General features: G+C 34.2%; 1 protein-coding gene across 3 annotated transcripts in view; it reads left to right on the top strand.

Moving 5' to 3' along the window:
• Window positions 1-16,917, top strand: part of PCDH17 (protocadherin 17) — a 94,861-nt gene extending 77,944 nt beyond the window's left edge. For 2 of the 3 annotated variants that reach the window (XM_070408980.1, XM_070408979.1), the window contains exons 4-5: window positions 870-953; window positions 15,945-16,917. In XM_070408980.1, the coding sequence (XP_070265081.1) occupies window positions 870-953; window positions 15,945-16,627 (767 nt within the window). In that variant the 3' untranslated portion in view covers window positions 16,628-16,917. The remainder of the gene's footprint in view (window positions 1-869; window positions 954-15,944) is intronic. The other variant, XM_070408981.1, reaches the window with a different exon arrangement.
• The last annotated feature ends 2,496 nt before the right edge of the window (window positions 16,918-19,413 follow it).

Genomic DNA, 19,413 nt, shown 5'->3' with positions numbered 1-19,413 from the left:
TTGAATAAGGTTGAAAATAAGAAAGTGAGAATATTTAAAATAAAGAGCTACTTTTGCTCACTGACAGACATTTTTTGGAAGCCTTTTAGACGGTAATCAATTTCATATATTCGCTACACATATAAATAAGATTAATGCAAACAAAACGTTCTCTTTTTCTAAGTCTAAGGAATTGATCAATTATACATATCTATAATGACCTAAGTTACATGGTCATAAAAAGCAAAACAAAAAATGTAATATTTCCTTACTTTTATATTGTATAAATGTTTTTGTTTTTAAAGATAGAGTAGAAATTGTTACAAAATACATATTTTCTCATTACTAAAGTCAATACATTTTTAAAAATTGAAGGTTTCAATGTGATTGACTAAAGAATTAAAGTATAAATAGTCTGTTGTTTCAAGTTCCAGACAATATACATTTTGTAAGTAAATTAAGATGTAGTAAATGTTTTTATTAAAGCCTTGCTTTCTAGGGAAATTAAAAAATAGGCAGTTTACAACTTTAATATTGCTGGCCTGCTTGTTTACATCTACCCATTATTGCTGAAAAGTTTTTATTTTATTTGGGATAAATGCATCCATCATCATCACTAAAGTATATCTCCCATCAACCTATGCATTAATGTTACTTTGTACTGTTTCTATCTCATCTAAACTGAAATTATCCAAAACAGTAATTTTCTTCCAATAAGAATAAGTCATCTATTTGGGGAAATGCCAAATGACCTTATTTTTTTTAGGAATTAGTCAATCTAAAGAATTTTAAAAGATAATTGGAAATCAATAAAATATTCATGATTCAATTGGCCCTTTTTTCCCACTTGGTTTTTCTATTTGTTAACTAAAAATATTTTATTTTTCAAGCATTCCCGACTTTGCTTTCCTTTGCTATCCTCACCCTACACACCATCACAAGTAGACTTCAGTCTGTTGATCTGCTTCCTACAGGTGAGCAATTTCTTCATCTGTTAGCTTTCTTCTCTGTGATCTGAATTTTACTTGTTAGATGATGGCACTCATAAGAGTATGTGCACACAAAAAATGGCTTTCTCTCTATATAGCCATGCAGAACTCGTAGACTTTATTTTTTAAAGGAAAATATCATTAAGAAATTTATTCTACTATACCTGTTTTGGTACTATTAATATTTCAGGAAGAGCTGTGTAGTGTTAGGAGTTGAAAAGAGAATCTAAACATTTACATAGAGGCTTTTCAAGTTTATTACTCTTAAAGGAGTTTTAAGTGGTTCAATTCTCAATTATTCAATATGAAAAATCTTTCACTCATAGCAGTTTCACTTTGGAAACAGTGCAGGAAATGCTAAAGAAAAATTGATGGAATGAAAAGTTGGCTGGTACAGGAAAGGGTTTTGATTTTTGGGGGGCGGAGGGGTGTTAGTTGTGGGTATAGAGCAGCCTGCTTCACTGTTACAACCTGAAGAACTGTGTTTCACCTGACAAACTGGGTCCCCAAATTCTTCTTTTCTTTTGAATAGGCAATTCCACTCCATATTAGACAAGGGTTGTTTTGTGGAAATATATTAAAGGCTTTTTTGCACATTACTTTGTGAAGTCCTTACACTCCACCTTAATATAGATTCCTAAGGGCAGGGCAGAACGAAAGTCATATGAGTTGTAATAGTTAATGAAGCTCAATATTAAAAATTCCCGAGCTCAATACATTTTGCCAATATATTTTAATCTCTAAGTATGCTCTGGATGTGACAGACACTCTGAGAAAACACATTGAAATTTGAAATAACTGCATGGATTAAGTGAAAGGGAGGACGGAGTATCTATCTCAGGTGAAATTTTAGCTCACCACATGATTTTCTGTATCTGGAGACTCTATAGTCCAAGTCTTTGGGGTCATTTGAATGCTTTAGAGAGATTCGTTTGGTTCCTCAGTAGTTTAATCCCTACATCAGAGAAACAAGACTGTTGAGAAAACCAGTATATCTGGTTGTTGCTGTGCTTGAAATATATACATGTATGTTATAGCAATCTGACAATCAGTGTTATAATTATTTGTGTGGCTTTACTCATGCCAGAATAAAGAGAAAAGCTCTCCTTATTTTCTGTATGGAACTGAATGAAAATTGAGGAGAACATATAAGCAAAATTCTTAAATAATATTAGAGTTAGAACAGTTATACTTGTTAATATTTTGGGAGGTGATATGGAAAGTTTAACATGTATGCGCGCGCGCACACACACACACACACATGCAACGACATAAAATATTCCTGCTACCTGACTTAAATAGTTGTGAGTTCACCTTCATTAAATTATAATCAGTTGGGAAAAGGAGTTATTTTCTAATTTTGTAGAAATTTAATTCAGGGATAACAACAAAGCATTTTAGAGCAACATTTCTTTTCAATATTTTATGTGCTTCTGAAAATCTTTCTCTCTGACATCCATTTTCTTATCATGTACATGTGTATACTCCCTGGTGCATGTATATGTCTGTGCATGTGCACACCTCTGCTTTCCCATGACCACCTACCAACCTAAAACACAAAGCTAGCTGAGAGTTGTAACTGAAACTCAGGAAACTAGAAGCGATTGTTAGAGGTGTAGGCCTTTATTTTTATATCTACGAAATGGTTCTAGAATAATTTTGTTTTTAGGCAAAGCTCTTTCCACTCATTTCCATCTAGTATAGGGATGTATTTCGTCATGTGTATAGAGGTTATGGACATAAGGATATGCATCCTTTGTTTTTAGTTGCATGTCTTTGTTGATAGTTAACTAACATATTAGAAGTTATATTTATTTTCAAAGTATCAAGATAGTGAATCTTGTGAATATTTTTCATTAACTTATATGCTATGATGAAACTCTTGAATTTAGAACTCAATTATCAGAGCTTTCTCAATGTAATTTTTGTATGTATATGTATTTGATTATTATACTAGAATTATTATATGTAATATAATAATTTTATATGTATGTTATAAACTAATCAAAATAACTATATCTTTTTGTTTAAATCACTACTATCTCCCAAACATATGGTTCATATGGATACAATCCTATGCTTATGGATAATATGTAGGTCAATGAGTTAAATATGTTAAATAGTATACTTTTAAAATAAATAACCAATCTTATAACACATAATTTATAATTGTAATTTTTTATACAAAATGATGTGCAGATATATGTGTTTTTAATAATAAAACAACTATACCCAATATATTGGAAGTTTCTATTTTCTAAGTAGTTCTATATTAATGATTCTTCCATTTTGTAATAATGCTTACCAAAATGACCATGTTTACAATAATAATTAGTTAGATAATTTTCTGTTGTGATTATGTACTTTTTTATTTATTCAGTGAAAAAAACATTAAGCAAATAAACATTAACAAGTAAATACATTTGTTAATCGTCACCTGAGGATATTTTCCCATTAATTTTTAGAGAGAGTGGAAGGGAAGGGGAGAGAATAAGAGAGAGAGACACATTGATTGGTTGCCTCCTGCATGACTAGGGCAGGGGATAGAGCCTGCAACCAAGGCATGTGCCCTTGACAACACTCGAACTCGGTATCCTTTAGTCCGCGGGCTGATGCTCTATCCGCTGAGTAAAACCAGCTAGGGCAAAATATGTGTATATATTTTAATTTGTCAAATCACATAGTAAATTTTTATTCTATTTCTAGGTAGACCCTGGTTTTAATAGTAGATAATTTTAGATCAAGGCATACACTCATGTGAACCTGAAAAATTAAAATAAATCACTTATAATTGAAGGTTAGAGTGAGACTTGCTCAAATTTAAATTGTTTTCCCCTTTGTGCAGACACTGTGATTCCAACTATGTAAAAGGTTACACATTCTCCAATTGACTTAAATCCTTCAATATTCTAAAGGCATGAGAGAGTTCAGTCAGAAAAGCACTGCCATTTTCCTAAAGATTACAAAGAGATTTGCTGTAAAGGAAAGTGTACAAATTTGACTTGTTAGAATTTAAATTTATTTATTTTTCTTATATGGTAGAATTGCCTGAAGAATTTATTTGGACCAGATTATGGAGGGCTTCGTACACCAAACTGAGCAGTTCAGATTATAACCCTTTTCAGCAATGGCAAAGGAAATTGTTAAGCAGCTACTCAAAAATAAGTTTGGCAGCACAGAGCATCACTTCTTTCTGAGACTGAGCATGCAAATTTTTAAATGGAAGTACTCAACTATACCATGCCAGAGTTTAAAAAGGCTGTCTCAATGAATTCTCCCTGGCGTGTCAATATGAATTTCCTCCAGATTAGATTTAGATTATCAGTGAGAAAATAAAATTAGTTCTTCTATGCTTATATTTCCCCCCTGTTATTACTCATGAGCAATACATTTCACTTGTATTGTCTGCTCATTTTCTGGGAGTGGTTGATGATCAATTCAGTCACGAAAGTACACTCTAAAGTTAGAAAGTATTCAAAGCACCACTGTAGACACCCTTTGATCTTCATGCTGCATTATGTATGGGTGGGCTTTCATATCCTTTAAAAACACATTTTTATATTTGCTCTGCTTTAAGGGTGGCCTTGTCCAATTGCTTTGCAACCCTTGGTTTGATTACAGACCAGGGTGATCCAGAGGGCCAATCTCCTATTTTTCTATATGTGTTTCCTGACCTCTTTTCCCCATTTCTTCATTGCTTCTGTGTGTTTTAATGATTACAAATTATTAAAGCTGTTACTAGAAAAACGGTTCGCCATTGCCAGTAAAACCCATTACAAGAAACACTTCTGTGTATTTACTCTAGAACATGGATATTGAGTGTATTGATTTTGCTCAAATTTTCATTATTGGGATGACCCAATCATACAGGATAAAAAACAGCTTTCAATAAACTTACAGCACACTAAAGGTAATGCCATAATGGTTTTAGAGAAGTAATTTCCAGAGCAGGCTTATTTAAAATGTCAGTTATCTTTCCTACTCTTTATATATTTTAAAATTATCTATAATAATAATAATAGCAATAATAGTGGCAGTATTAGCAGCTTAGTGGTAGGAGTTGTTTTAGTAAAATCAGGGCCGAATTGCCTGTATTTTATCCTAAAGTTATTTTTGGGACACTATCGATTTTAATAGTTCTATAGGAAAAAAGTTCATTTCACAAGAGGCATTTTTTTGTGAAAATACATATTACCCATCAGTGTGTGTGTATGCATTCACATTCAGGACATTTAACTTCAGTTTATTTTTTATTGTAATATAAGTAATTTTTATAGGAATCATTTATGGAGAGGCATAGTTTCATATATGTTTCCCACTTCTTTAACTCTTAAAATAAAATGTATTCTGTATTATTTCTCTCTTTAAATATGTTATATATGTGTATATAATTGATCTGAAAAAACACACCCATCTGTTAATTTGGAACCATGTCCATAAGATAACTTCATTGAAACTATAAGTCTGTTTCTAGAGTGGAGTTATATAAATTTAATGAATAACTTTTAGAGATCAGAATGTCATTAAACTATAAAAATGTTAGAATCTTTTAAAAAAAATCTATTTTCTGGGATTCCCAAATCCTATTGGTTACTAAATAATAAGCAGGGAAGGATTAGTTGCATCTGAATGAACTTTTTTCTGAGAATACCAAAAATGATACCTGATTCTGTTTACTTGTCTCTAGCAATTGAAAACAAACAAGTGCTAGAAACAAGATGAACAAGGGGATTTAACCTGGTAAACAGATGTACATTCTAGTAGAAATCAGAAAGCAGGTTTGAGAGAAAATCACTAGGACTACCTTCCTTGCTTCTTACACAGACTTTGGCTTAATAGGCATGTTTTCATTGACCTTCCTTACAGGATTACCACTTTGCTAGGATGATAACTTGAATTTTAGATATATTCATCCATGTCATCAAAAATGGTGTCATTATCAGAGATAGGGTTAGCTTTCACAGACAATAAAAGCATAAGGAAAATGTCCTCTCTGAAGATGAAGAATAGTGGCATACTTAAATAGTCTTGGATCTGAAATTCACAGTGTGAAGTTGCTAGAATTTTAAATTTGTCCTTGTAAACCAAACAGCTTTTACTAACTATTTCATGCCAGAGCATAGGTTTCTCACTGCATCTAAATCAGGTTCTTTTGGAAGCTGCATTAACCCTTTCAAGACTTTAAAATTACAAGATTTTTAAATTAATTCATATGTTGATGATAGCTGCCAGATAAAGTATAAGATACGAAGGCAGCTAACTAAAACAAGAGATAAAATGACAAATTTGACATGACAATGCAGTAGAATCAAAATAGGATAAAAAGAAAAATCTAGGAGAGAAGAAACACACCTATAGCTGCTGAGGTAGTTTTTCAAAATACTCACTGGTTTCCATAATTTAAAGAGGTGATTTTTAAAATGTTAGCTTTAATTTTAATAATAGTGTCATTGGTTTAAGAAATTTCCTAAGGGGAAAATACTCTGACCTCCATGTTTTAGGGGGATATATGACAGGCAGGATTGATTGTATTTAAAATGGTACCCTCAATAATAAATAAAGAATTTTGGATTTTTATATAAACATGATATTTAACAGACAGATCTGATGTGTCAATTGTATGTGTCAATTGTAACTGACATTACAACCTCATATGAATGGATTTGAAATGAGTCACTTGCATAGGGTAGTCACTTCTATTATAGATTACCAATAATATTTTATACCTTTTTAAATTAATGTGTTTTATTATATCAATTTCAGTACTTTGTTCAAATTCAGAAAAGTGAATTTTTCATTCTGTGTACTCAAGGGATTGAACATGAAATAGCATACATGGTGTCAGTGTCTAAACCTCAAGAGTTATAAAGATCTCAGTGAGGGGCAAAGAGACTAAAAAATACTAAGAGTTAGGGAGGAATGCAAAAATATATAACTCAATGGGAAAATTATCCAGAATCAACTTTGAAGAGTTTCACAGATTCAACATTTACATTATTTGTGGTCATTCTCTGGGCCTTTTAAGGGTATTTATTATCTCTCTCTCCTAGACACCTAAAAGGATTTTCTTTCTCAGATTTTCCCTCTTCTGGGTTTCTGAAGAAATTCTTTAATATTTAAGACATGTGATCATAATCATTCTTATGCTTGTTTAACAATAATAAACTGGAGGAAGAGGCAGGAAGGCTACATTAGATGTAGGAAGAAGATATCTTTTTTCCAATACAGAATTATAAAATGCAACATTTTTACTGTTACTATAAAATGCCAGTTGAATGAACATACATTAAAGCTTTCTGTAGTTTAAGAAAAGTTGATGAGATGCGAGCAGCATGGGGTGGCATTGGGGTAAGAATGACTAAGCCAGTGAATCATGCCAGGGCCTACTGTGCTCTGTTGGGGATATCCTTGTTTGGCACCAAAACTCTAGATATCTCTATTTAGAAATAATGCAGATTTGAATACTACTCGCCCTTGGCTCATCCCAGGTTTGTATGTTCATAAATGTCCAGTACCTTTGCAATCAAGTACCAAGATGTTTCAAGAATTTTCTGAGGCATGTAATAAACTGCTCAAATACCTATATTAGTGTTCCATTGTCTGCTACATTAAATTTGTTCATTTAGTTAGAGTTTTTCCATTCTCTTGTAAATGCTAGCCAGTTTACCCTATGTTACTATTTTATTTTTTGGCATTGCAACGTATGTCCTTTGGCTTATAAAGCTGGTTTCTTATTACCCTGAGAGATGCATACTTCTGTGTGGCAAGTGTTTCACTTTCTAATCCTTTTACCTGGATCACCCTCTGCCTGCTCTCCACTGTCTGTTGAAACTCTGATCATTCTTTGAATTACAATCAAACACCACTTCTTGTACAAAGCCTTTCATAATATTACAGGTAACTTTTATCTGTGTTTTTGTTGTGATCAATTGTAATTTATCATGAGTTATTTCCCCTATGATGGTTTTAAAGCTTTTTTTTCTAGTTTCCAATCAAAGTGTAAACTTCTTGGTGAAGAGATATAATCAGAGACTGGAGGATTTTATTATATATATATATATATATATATATATATATATATATATATATTGATTTCAGAGAGAGAAAAAAAAGGAGAGAGAGAGAGAGCAACAGCAATGATGAGAGGGAATCATTTATTGGCTGCCTCCTGCATGCCCCCCACTGGGATCAAGCCTGCAACCTGGTGCCCCAACCGAAATCAAACTGATACCTCCTGGTTCATAGGTTAACACTCAACCACTGAGCGATACCGGCTGGGCAAGACTGGAGGATTTTAGAGGTGGATAGACTTAGGTTCATTTACCGCAAAACTTTATTTGACATAACACCTATTCTACTATATTCTGTTCACGATGCCTTTCCTTGAAAACTGCATTATGGATGATTGAGTACAACTTCTTTAAACTAACTGCTGAACTACACACATCTAATGTCCCCACTGAATTTGAGCTGTCTTTACTCTGTGCAGGCATTTGAGCTGTATTTTTCCCCCCGGAGAGGCTCTTTCAGAGTTTCTTTTTTTCTCAAAAACAAAACAAAAACAAAAACTTGCTCCATGAGGATAATATTGAGCTTCAGAGCCAGTTCTCCTCGGGGTACCTGTTAAGAAAGAGATGGCCCCATTTATCTGGGCCTGGACTTCCAAGCATCTGCTGCTGCCCCAGGTGATGGCGGCAACTACAGTATGAGATGGGGGAGGCAGGCAGCTGAGTTTTGAACGCTAATCTCAGAGCTGTGTGCTATGGGACATACTTACTAAGTTTGTGCCATAGATTCCCTATGCATGGTTTACATTCTCTCTCTCTCTCTCTCTCTCTCTCTCTCTCTCTCTCCCTGTTCATAAATGCCTATCTATATCTATATCTATATCTATATCTATATCCATATCTGTATATCTATCTATATATAGATATACAGATATAGAAAGTTTGTATATATATATATATGTGTGTGTGTGTGTATATATATATATATATATATATATATATATTTCTGTTGCTGTCACATCAAATTTCTTTTTATCATTTTGCTTTTATTCCTTAACATAAGTTTCCATTTAACTTAAGTTTTCTCTATCTCAGAGTATTATCTTCATGATATCAATACAAATGCCAAAAAGTTCACTCGGGTAGACATGTTGTTACGTCCAAAGAGTTCCAAACACTGAAAACCACGCCTGAAGGTGTACAGCTGGGCTGCATAGGGAGTGCGAACATGCCAATCCCCCAAATAGGCAGCTGCAGTGGGATTCGGTTGAAGATGTCACAGGCCAGTGGTTTCCGGTGTCTGAATGCAGCCCTGGCAATACATTCAGAAGCATTGTGCGATGCAGGTGCACGCTAGAGGATTAGCACTTCAGAGCTGAGCTGTTTGCCTATTGATAGTGTTATAATAACTTCCTCTTCAACATGGGCTCTCTACCTTTCAAAAACAGATAGAATGGCATTTCACGACCGAGGTAAAATCCGGAAGCCAGATTTATAGTGCATTCACCTGAAAATACATGTTTGTCTCACAGCATTTTTGTTGTGTACTCTGTGTCTAAATTCTGATTTTTTATGGGCAGTTATTGGGAAAATTATATTTCTGCAGACCTATGCCTAGTGTTTCATCATTATATCACTGCTGGTGGGAACAGGCATCCTCATACAATGACAAGTGAGCATATTGCAACAAATGCACGATTCCCCTCACATTAGGAAATAAAGGAAGCAAAAAGACGTCCCCCATCTGTGTATTTGTGTACCAGTTACTTGATTAATAAAACAACATAGATCCCTGAGCACAAGTAAGAAACACAGGAAATACAATGCAGTAGATGAAATACTACTTAGCTAAAAAACATGATTGGTCCTCAGATGTGACTTTTTTCCTTATGATTCCTTCCCTTCATAAGGTACTACACCAAGCTTATTAAAATTGTGCTAATATTAAGGCTGGCAGGCATGTGAACACTAGCAGGAAAAAAGGTGTGTGATAAAATTGTAATTTGGGGTACTCACTTCTTTTTTTCTGATACAGTGGGAAAAAGTTTTGAGAAACTTTCTGACACTGTCTCTGGAAATGATATTGAAAGTGAAATTTTTACCCCTCTTTGAGTCAAATGGAGTGAAGTCAGGTTTATTTTTAACTAATATGCTAGTAAATGGGACATAGAAGTCACAAATGGAAACGATTTGAATGAGTCTAGATTAGAAAGGTGCTATTTTAATGGAATGACTCGCCCTATTATAGCAAGGGTGAGGGGCTCATAGGAAGGTAAAGGGTAGTAAGTAAATAATAAACAGCATCACCAGAAAAGGGAAGAACTGTTGGTTGCAAAAGTGTCAGTTCACAGGATGTTGCAAATTATATCAACTTACTGAGACATTCATTAGAGCTTTGTTGGACTGTATTCTGATGGGATCTCTATTTTAGTATTGATGTTTTCTCTCTGATATGTTAGGATATATTTGGGTAAATCACAATTTGTTGTGTTTATAGGGAAGTGTGTGTGTGCATGTGTGACGTTGTGTGTGGTGTGTGTGTGTGTGCGCTGAAGAAGAAAAAGGCAGTAAAAACAAACTGCTGTTACACCATTAGAACCTTTTAGTAGGAAAAGTAGTATAAATGAACTGCCGGTCTGCGTTCTGGGCTCATCTGTCTGTGGGTAGATAATCTGCGATGGGTGCCTCGTTTACATTCTGTAGAGTTAATCTCCAGAACACTTGTTTCAGCCATAAGTGGAGATGTTTTCTGCTCCCTGCTTTTCTAGACAGCTACTTAGGTGTTATGAAAGCTTATGTTAGTGAAAAAAGGGTAAACTTGAAATAAAAAAGAAAAATGAGAACAAATAAAAAAACGGACTTCCATTTATAGAGTTGTCTACTTGGAAACAATGGTAATTTTATGATGCTGCTAGAAACATTAACAACCACAACAACACTAATAGAGAAGCATAATTCCCATGTAAAGCAGAAATAAAGCCATTTTGTTATCAGTAATTAAGCAGAGAAAACTCTCAGATGTCCTTTGCCCCTGGCCACAGCACTTTAGAACTTGCTCATTCATGCCCTGACTTATAGGTTTTGGTTTTCACATTTCTAAGACACAATTATTTCCTCATTATAAAAATTAGATCAGACGCATATCTGAAGTTCTAATGATAGAAACTATATGTGTGTTTTCAGATGTACAAATGTGTGGGCTCCTGAGGCAGAAAGCGAATTTGAAACTAAGCAGAGGAAATCCTTTTTATGTTTTCTAATATTTCCCTAAGTGGTAACAAATTAGTTGCCAAGTATCTCTCTTTGGGTGGTGTGGTTTAGTGTTTCCGAGACTGGGAAAATAAACTTAACTTCTGATTTATGATAAATTCTCGCTTGAGAATGAGACAGATTAGAATAAAGATGTAGATTTACTCTGAAGTAAGAAATTTCATGGACTGGTTTCTGGACATGTCTCCTTTGCAATGAACACCACTGAGTCATAACATGCAAGGAGTATTACCCGTTGTCAAAATGGCCATGCATTCCTAAAGATACGGTGATTTTACAATGTTAAAATCACACTATAAGCATTAAACATGGTTTCCTTTATGGAAGATTGCTAAAATCCAATAATTCAAGAGCAGATCATCTGATGTATTGCCTAAATATTTTTCATTACATACACATAACTTCCTCAATGACAGTTATTTTGAAGATATATTTGGCACAACATGATTCCTTACCTACCATCTCTAAGATTAAGTTATTAAACTGCTTAATCTACATTGAAAAGAGAGTGCTTTCAGCCCTCCTGGTGTGGCTCAGTGGCTGAGCATTGACCCATGGGCCAAGAGGTCACTGGTTCGGATCCTAGTCAGGGCACATGCCAGGGTTGCAGTCTCGATCCCCAGTAGAAGGTGTTCAGGAGGCAGCCAGTTGATGTTTCTCTCTCATTGATTTTTCTATCTCTCTAGCCCTCTCCCTTTCTTTATCTCTAAAAAAAATCAATAAAAACATACTTTTAAAAAAGAGAGCTTTCAGATATGTCAGCCAATGTGAATATGCATATTTCAGACATCTTTATGTCTAAATCAATTTGCATTGTATAAAATTCTAAAATCAGAGGTAGTCAAGTTGTTGGGCCAATGATAGATTTTAGATAAAAAGAGTTATACATATATATTCATTCATTATATATGTGACGCTTTATATATAAATATTTATATTTTATATAGAGAGAGTATCCAAAAAATGTAAACACACACTTTGAATAGTTATAAGGGCAGTGTTTATTAACATGTATTTCATTTTCAAAATTGAGCTATCAGCTGTTAAAGTGTATATACATTTTTTGGGAAACCCTATATTTATGTTATCACTCATATTATGAATATAAAACATTTTTGTATGTTGTAATAATTCACCTGTACGTTGCTTATGGAATTATTGATAATTAATTTTCAGAAATGCATTGGTTATGTATTTGAGTTTTCAAATTTTACCTGGACTATATATCCTGGGAAAAGCTCAATTTTCTCACACACACATACAAATAAAGATGTGTGTGTGTGTGATTTATGGTACAGAATGAACTGCAATACTGTAGTCATTTGATTGACTTTATATCATTTGAAAAAATATCTTATAAATTAAGATGCAAAATTAAACTATTTAGGATGACAGTATTTAGATCCCTCCCTAAGGGAGCTTGTGCAATAGTCAAATGAGGCAATATGACTACAGAAAATGATTCCTAATGCTAAATTTAATGCTAAACAAGTATTCTAATTTATCTGATGGTCACATGATTCTTCAGACAATCATACATTTAAAAAATTAGAAATTGGAAACTTTTTCTATAGGCAGAACTGTCCAGATTTTTAGCTGTTGGACTTCAGAATTGCTTTGTCTTTGCAATATAAACATGCTTATTTCTCAATTTTTCTCATCTGCATACCATTTGGATTAGTCCATTTTTCTGGTAGAGAGTGAATTCCGTTGAAGAGAAATCATGTTATATTGAGTAAAGTATTAAAATAAAGGTAAATAATTCCCTTATAATCTCAGATTGCTCCAGAAGACAAAAGTAAATCTTGGATCAATTATTTTTGCTTTGATTTCTTCTGTCCAGTGTCTCTAAAATTGTTTTCTGATACAAATATTTGTTTTTGGTTACACTCATTTATGCAAATAGGGGCAGTCTTTTATAATTTGCTTTAAAAAAATCCTGTAGCTTCTAATTCAATATATCTATTCTGGGATCCATTTTCTCTAAGATGCAGAAGTTTACCTACATTTATAGTTCTAAGGCTTGAGAAAACACTCAACAGTATTATTCTTTATTATACACAGGTTATTGAGGGGATTTTGCAAATATATAACAGAAGATACACATGGCAGAAATCCTCCTAATGCAACTCCCTTTCTTTAAAATGTTTCCCCCTCTTCTTCCTTCTCTACTTCCCTCCTCTGCCTCTCACCCTTCACCTAGCTTCTCTTCTTCCCTCTTTCTTTCGTTTTTTTTTTCTTTTTGGTCTAGCTAATCATACATTATGTGTCTCTTTTCTGTACCAACCTATTTATCTTTTTATTGATGTTACTTCAAAAATAATTTTACTATCATAAATTCTTATTTGACCCCTGCAGTTATTGTTTACTTTATGCTCATAGTTTCTGCTGCTAGTGCAAAAGTGTCCGTTCTATTTTCTTCACTGTCTGTGAACTGCTGCCATCAAAATTGCAGCCTAATCACAAGGTGAACAGCTTATAATGTATCACAATCAACACTCAAAATTTGCTCCCTAGGATGTGACATGAAGGAGTCAAGTAAAAAGCTGCAGATTTTCAGCAGTAAAGTGCAAACAATCATTTTATGTTGAAAATCAAGGTCGATTTTCACTTTCATATATCTGCATTATTCTATCACTTTCACTCTCTTTTTAAATTCATATTGAATTTATTCAGTGTTAGGCTATCCAAATAGCTGAAATTGAAGGCCAGTCACAATTGGAATATAAAACTATGTTATTATGTTTTAAAGAGAGTGTATGGATTGCAAATGAATTTTTAAAAAAATTTGACTCTAAAAGATTCAAAAGTATCACCAAGTGAAATAGGTAGTAAAGTGTTCTACTGTATTTTTGGAGGACAAAATTGGTTGAATGAAATAATAGCTTTTTTTCCTAATACTTACTGGCACATATATGGAAGTATTATTTATGATTCCCATTCAGAATAGGTAAAGAAAATAGATACCAGATATTAAACTTTTCAGGATATTTTTTTCTATAAAATTTCTATTGTACTTTAAATCTATACAGGAAGGCATTTTAGAAAATGTTGTTTCTGGATCCTTCTGCTTCTCTTTGTGTTCATCTGTCCAACAATTTCATGTCAGATAACATTTGAGTCTCTGGGTGAAAGATCAGTTGGAAACTGCATTTCAACATACTTACCTGCATTACATACTAAACTCAACATATTTTATTTGCTCACAGGTAAATATATTTTAAAAAAAACATGACAAAACACGACATACCTAAATATGTTTAAAATGTTTCACATGTTAATGATACATGCTAAATAATGCCACAGTATTTTGTTCTGTCATGATAGTATTTAGATAAATTTAAAAAATGTTAATGTCATAGGAAATTATTTCATCTTAAAATCTTCTGAGATAAATCAAGTTATATTGTATATATATTTTTTCTTTTTTGGAGAGGGAATTACTTATATGTTTTAAATATGAACTCAGATTTTATTTATGGCTTTGAAAAGTAACTGTATAAATTTATCAATGCTATTAAATTTGCTTCTCCCTATTTTAAATATCTTTCATGTGAATATTTTTCTCCTTGCACATGACACTATAAATTTGTCGAAATCCTCACGCGTCAATTTAGTGACAATCCCAAGGGTTCTTAAATGTGTAGGGAATTCTATTCCCATCACACAGAGGTAAATTGTAAATATCCTCTCCTAAAAAAAGTTTCTGATTTAAAGGATCATTAAACATTAAGGGGAATAGCTATTTTAGATGAAAAGGACAACTAGGAAGACGAAGTTCAAAGTTATAGTTTAAAATATTGGGGTCATGGAAGTATGCAGCTGTTCTCATAATGAAGAAATTTTCTTTCGTGTTTTCTTGTTCAACATCTTTGAAATAAAGGTCATTAAAAAAGCTTTATTTAGATTACCTATATTTCTATGGGCAAAAGAGAGAAGCAAAAATTCTCACAGAAAGCACTATCATTCAAAATAGGAAATCATGATTTGTCATTCACTCTGAACTATATCTGTTGACTAAATCCATTTTCACCTATTTACACCAAAAACAAAAATCTAAAGTGAAAAAAACTGATTATATGATCCATACCCATATCTAATAAAATTGAAATGTGCACTTTTTGACAAGCTTATTCATAACACATTCTGATAAAAATTTCATTTTCTACTCTCAGCAGGAAAAATAGGCTTTTAAAGGAAACCTTTTATTTTATGCTGTCACCAAAATAACAATTACAAGCAAAATAGGGATAAAACATTTAAAAATAAGCTTAGGACTTGTTATGGAAGTCTGCAATCCAGTTTTTGCCCTGTTATCTGGTTTGAAAAATTAATCCGAGTAATCCTCTTTGAAGCTCACTGTTTCCAGGATGGGTTATACAGAACAAAGACTAACTGATATCCCAAGGACATTAGTTTTCAGTGTTGTTCTATTCTACTGAGAATGATTCTCCAATGGCCACTGTTTCTTCTTCCCAGGCTATGGGAATTCATTAATATCTAGAGACTAGACTTAAATAAAACCATTGTCTCAACCAGCAGGTTTATGCAACCATCCTGAAATGTTTTAATTATTGTTTTCTTTTCCTTTTTAATTAAGAGACCAGAGGTCAAGCAGGCCCACTGAGAGCTGAGCGGAGCCTTGGTAGAAATGTAAAGGCCACTCTAACGATGGGACTTGCTGTTTTTTGTCTTGCAGAACCAGAAGAGTGCATTAATTGCACAGATGAATGCCGAGTGCTTGGTCATTCTGACAGGTGTTGGATGCCACAGTTCCCTGCAGCCAATCAGGCTGAAAACGCAGATTACCGCACAAATCTCTTTGTACCCACAGTTGAAGCTAATGTTGAGACTGAGACTTACGAAACTGTGAATCCCACTGGGAAAAAGACCTTTTGTACATTTGGAAAAGACAAGCGAGAGCACACTATTCTCATTGCCAATGTTAAACCTTATTTAAAAGCCAAACGTGCCCTGAGCCCTCTCCTCCAAGAGGTCCCCTCAGCATCAAGCAGCCCCACCAAGGCATGCATGGAGCCTTGCACCTCAACGAAAGGCTCCCAGGATGGTTGCGAAGCGAAACCGGGAGCCCTGGCCGAAGCAAGCAGCCAGTATTTGCCCACTGACAGTCAGTATCTGTCGCCCAGTAAGCAACCAAGAGACCCTCCCTTCATGGCTTCCGATCAGATGGCAAGGGTCTTCGCCGATGTCCACTCCAGAGCCAGCCGGGATTCCAGCGAGATGGGGGCCGTTCTCGAGCAACTTGACCACCCCAACAGGGATCTGGGCAGAGAGTCGGTGGATGCGGAGGAAGTCGTGAGAGAAATTGATAAGCTTTTGCAGGACTGTCGGGGAAATGACCCTGTGGCTGTGAGAAAGTGAGAGGAGGAAAACAACAACAAAAAAGCATTGGCATTTTCTGATCTCTTCTGTTGATGTAAAAATGATCCCTCCTGGTGACAACCTGGTTTAGGGCGATGAAGAGACCAATGCTGCTTTAAGGCTTTCCGTGAACATCTGAAGTGCCCACAAGTATGTCCTTTTCACTGCTATTTTTTTTTTTCAGAGATAACAATGGTTGTGTTTTGACCAAACTTATATTAGGACAGAATTGATGATGCTCAAAGAGGAAAGAAAAACAGAGAAGAAAAAGGAGGATGAGGAGGCAAGATACCTTTTGACCATCTGTTAGGAGGTATGCCTGGGAGAAGTGAAGTGTTCTTGATCACTGTAAGACTGTCCTCCGTGACTTATGCTGACTCCACTGTTTACTTATAAACCCCATACAAAGCAGGGTCATAATGTGTGCTCTGTGGTGGATTTTTAGCAGTCATCACAGGCTTCTACTGAAAGTCCCGCAAAGACCTTGCAGTAGTCCAAGCTACACCAAACATGAATACATATTTGTGGTAAGCATTTCTGTATAAAGTTACCTGCCACACATATCAACACAAAGAACATTCCATATCATTAGTTGAAAAAAAAATTTAAAAATACTTGGTCATTTGTAAGACACCTCATGTCGTATAAAAGTTAAGTGTAAAAAGATATAGTCCATTTTGTCCTGCACACACACAGACTAATTCACTTCATTAAAAGAGGAGAAAATTTGACGTTTTGAAATTTCTCTTTAGCATTTTAGTGTCCAACAAATATATAAATAATGATAGATCTATTTTTAATTTGACCTAGAAAGATTCTGAAAAAAATAGTTACCATTGAGTAATACTATTCAGAGAAAATTAACATGATTAATGTGTTTTACTTATTTGTGGACACTAAAATAGCTTAGGAAAGGGAAAATGTCTTAGACATACACAAATCACATGATCATTTATATGTGCAAATGTAAGAAGATTCAATGTGTTTACATCAAATGACATATTTTTATTGATTTATTGCAGATTCAGTGCATATGAGCCAAATTGTTGAGTGTATAAGAGCTATATTGTGTATTTTATTAAATTAATATATAGTTGTGTTGCAAAAATATTTGGGCTTATATTGTAAATGGCAAGTGTTGCCTCAGTAGCTGTCGAACTCTATGAGTTTTGTTTTTTCCTGCTTCCTTTTCCCCATGGGGTGTGGGAAGCAGTGCCTCAGAGCAAAGTCTCTTGTTTAATGTATAGTCTACCAAGTACTACAGTACATAATCTGTTCAAAATGTGTTTGAGTGAGCCGATGGAGCTATCTGAAAGGTCAAAAAATACATCTGTCAGTCATGGTTATGTGCAAGTCCTTGTAGAAGCTTTTATTAAAGTCATGCTAAATCACAAGAATGGCATTTGTACCAATACCTGAAATTTCTTCATGTTTTCTCAATAACATACAGTTTCTGCCTCTGTAGATATCATACTGTTGATTGGTTTTAAAAGTATCTTATGTGGTTCAAGATGTGTGTACCCATTGATTTCAAAACCATGAAAAATGCTTTAATGCATGTGTGATACCAGCCCTGGTTAATTGCATTGTGTAGTGTTTTTCAAGAGGCCTGGGTCTTAACAGAATGTTTTCCATTTTTCTCAATGTGCTTCTGCCTCTTTTTATTGGTGTCCTTTGAGAAAAATACACCTCCTATTCCTTCATTTGCTTGCACTTTTTTTCTTGTGTCATTTAGCAAGTTTCAAACTTACTTCCATGTGAGGCTAGGAAACCTCAAATTTCAGGAATTGGGAAAAATAAAATTAGCACTTGCAGAAGTAGCAGCAGATGGGAAAATGCCTTGATTGACATTTTCCTTCAGTGTTAAAATTTTTTGGCATTTTACGGCTTCATGACAAACAGCTTCCAGCCCATACCTTAGAAAATGTGGTGCTGAGTTAAATAACGGCTGTTTGTGCACTGGAGCAGAAAAATGCATTATTTGCAAACTGGTGGAGAATTCTGTGCCTTCTTTTCTGGCCACCAAGCCAGTGTAGAAACAGCATAAATGTCATAAAATTCCTAGATTAACAAAAACAAGAGTGAAAACAAACACTGAACTGAAGTAAGTTTTGTAATTTTAAACCTCAACGAATTCAACTGAAAATATTTCCCTCAAATGCTGTCAAGATTTTAGACTGTACCTCCTTTGCAAATTGCTTTGAAAGGAAGAGGGAGCAACTCCCGTCAGCCTTATTCTCTGGAGAACTGTATTTGGTTCCTAGTAACAGCCTTTCCAAAGCTCTATTATTGGTTCTTATCATTTGTAAATGTTTAAATTAGAAAAGAAGGGATCTTGTACATGTGAAACCGAATTGACTGTCTATATTTTGGACAATTTATGTATCTGAAATGTGTTGTCTCTGTTATATGATGTTACTTTTTGCCGGGAGACCACGGGTTGATTTAGTTTGATAGCAGACATTTGATGGATTTCCATTTAGTCTGACCAAGTGTTGCTTCTCTCTTACTAGACAGATAGCCACTTAGTAAAATCTAAGGCAGTATGTAACTGACATAAAAAAGAGATTAGGGTTTATTTTTAAAACATTCTTAACTTTGAGTAACCAGTTGTTCAATTTAGTATATGTGTCTGAAGACATTACAATGCTATAAGACTTTAAGAATTGGTGTGCCAATGAGTGAGGGGTTTCGCTTTCGGCTCTCTGTCACCAGTGATTTACTAGTGTTAGCTGTTTAACACGTTATCTGCATTTAGTAGTGGTTATTTATTTGCAAGTTGGTGG

This window comes from Myotis yumanensis, unplaced genomic scaffold (assembly GCF_028538775.1).
Source record: "Myotis yumanensis isolate MYYU_CA2020_CCGP unplaced genomic scaffold, mMyoYum1.0.hap1 SCAF_3, whole genome shotgun sequence".
NCBI lineage: Eukaryota > Metazoa > Chordata > Mammalia > Chiroptera > Vespertilionidae > Myotis > Myotis yumanensis.
Note: the sequence above shows the minus strand (reverse complement) of the source record. Positions and strands in the feature narration are given on the sequence as shown.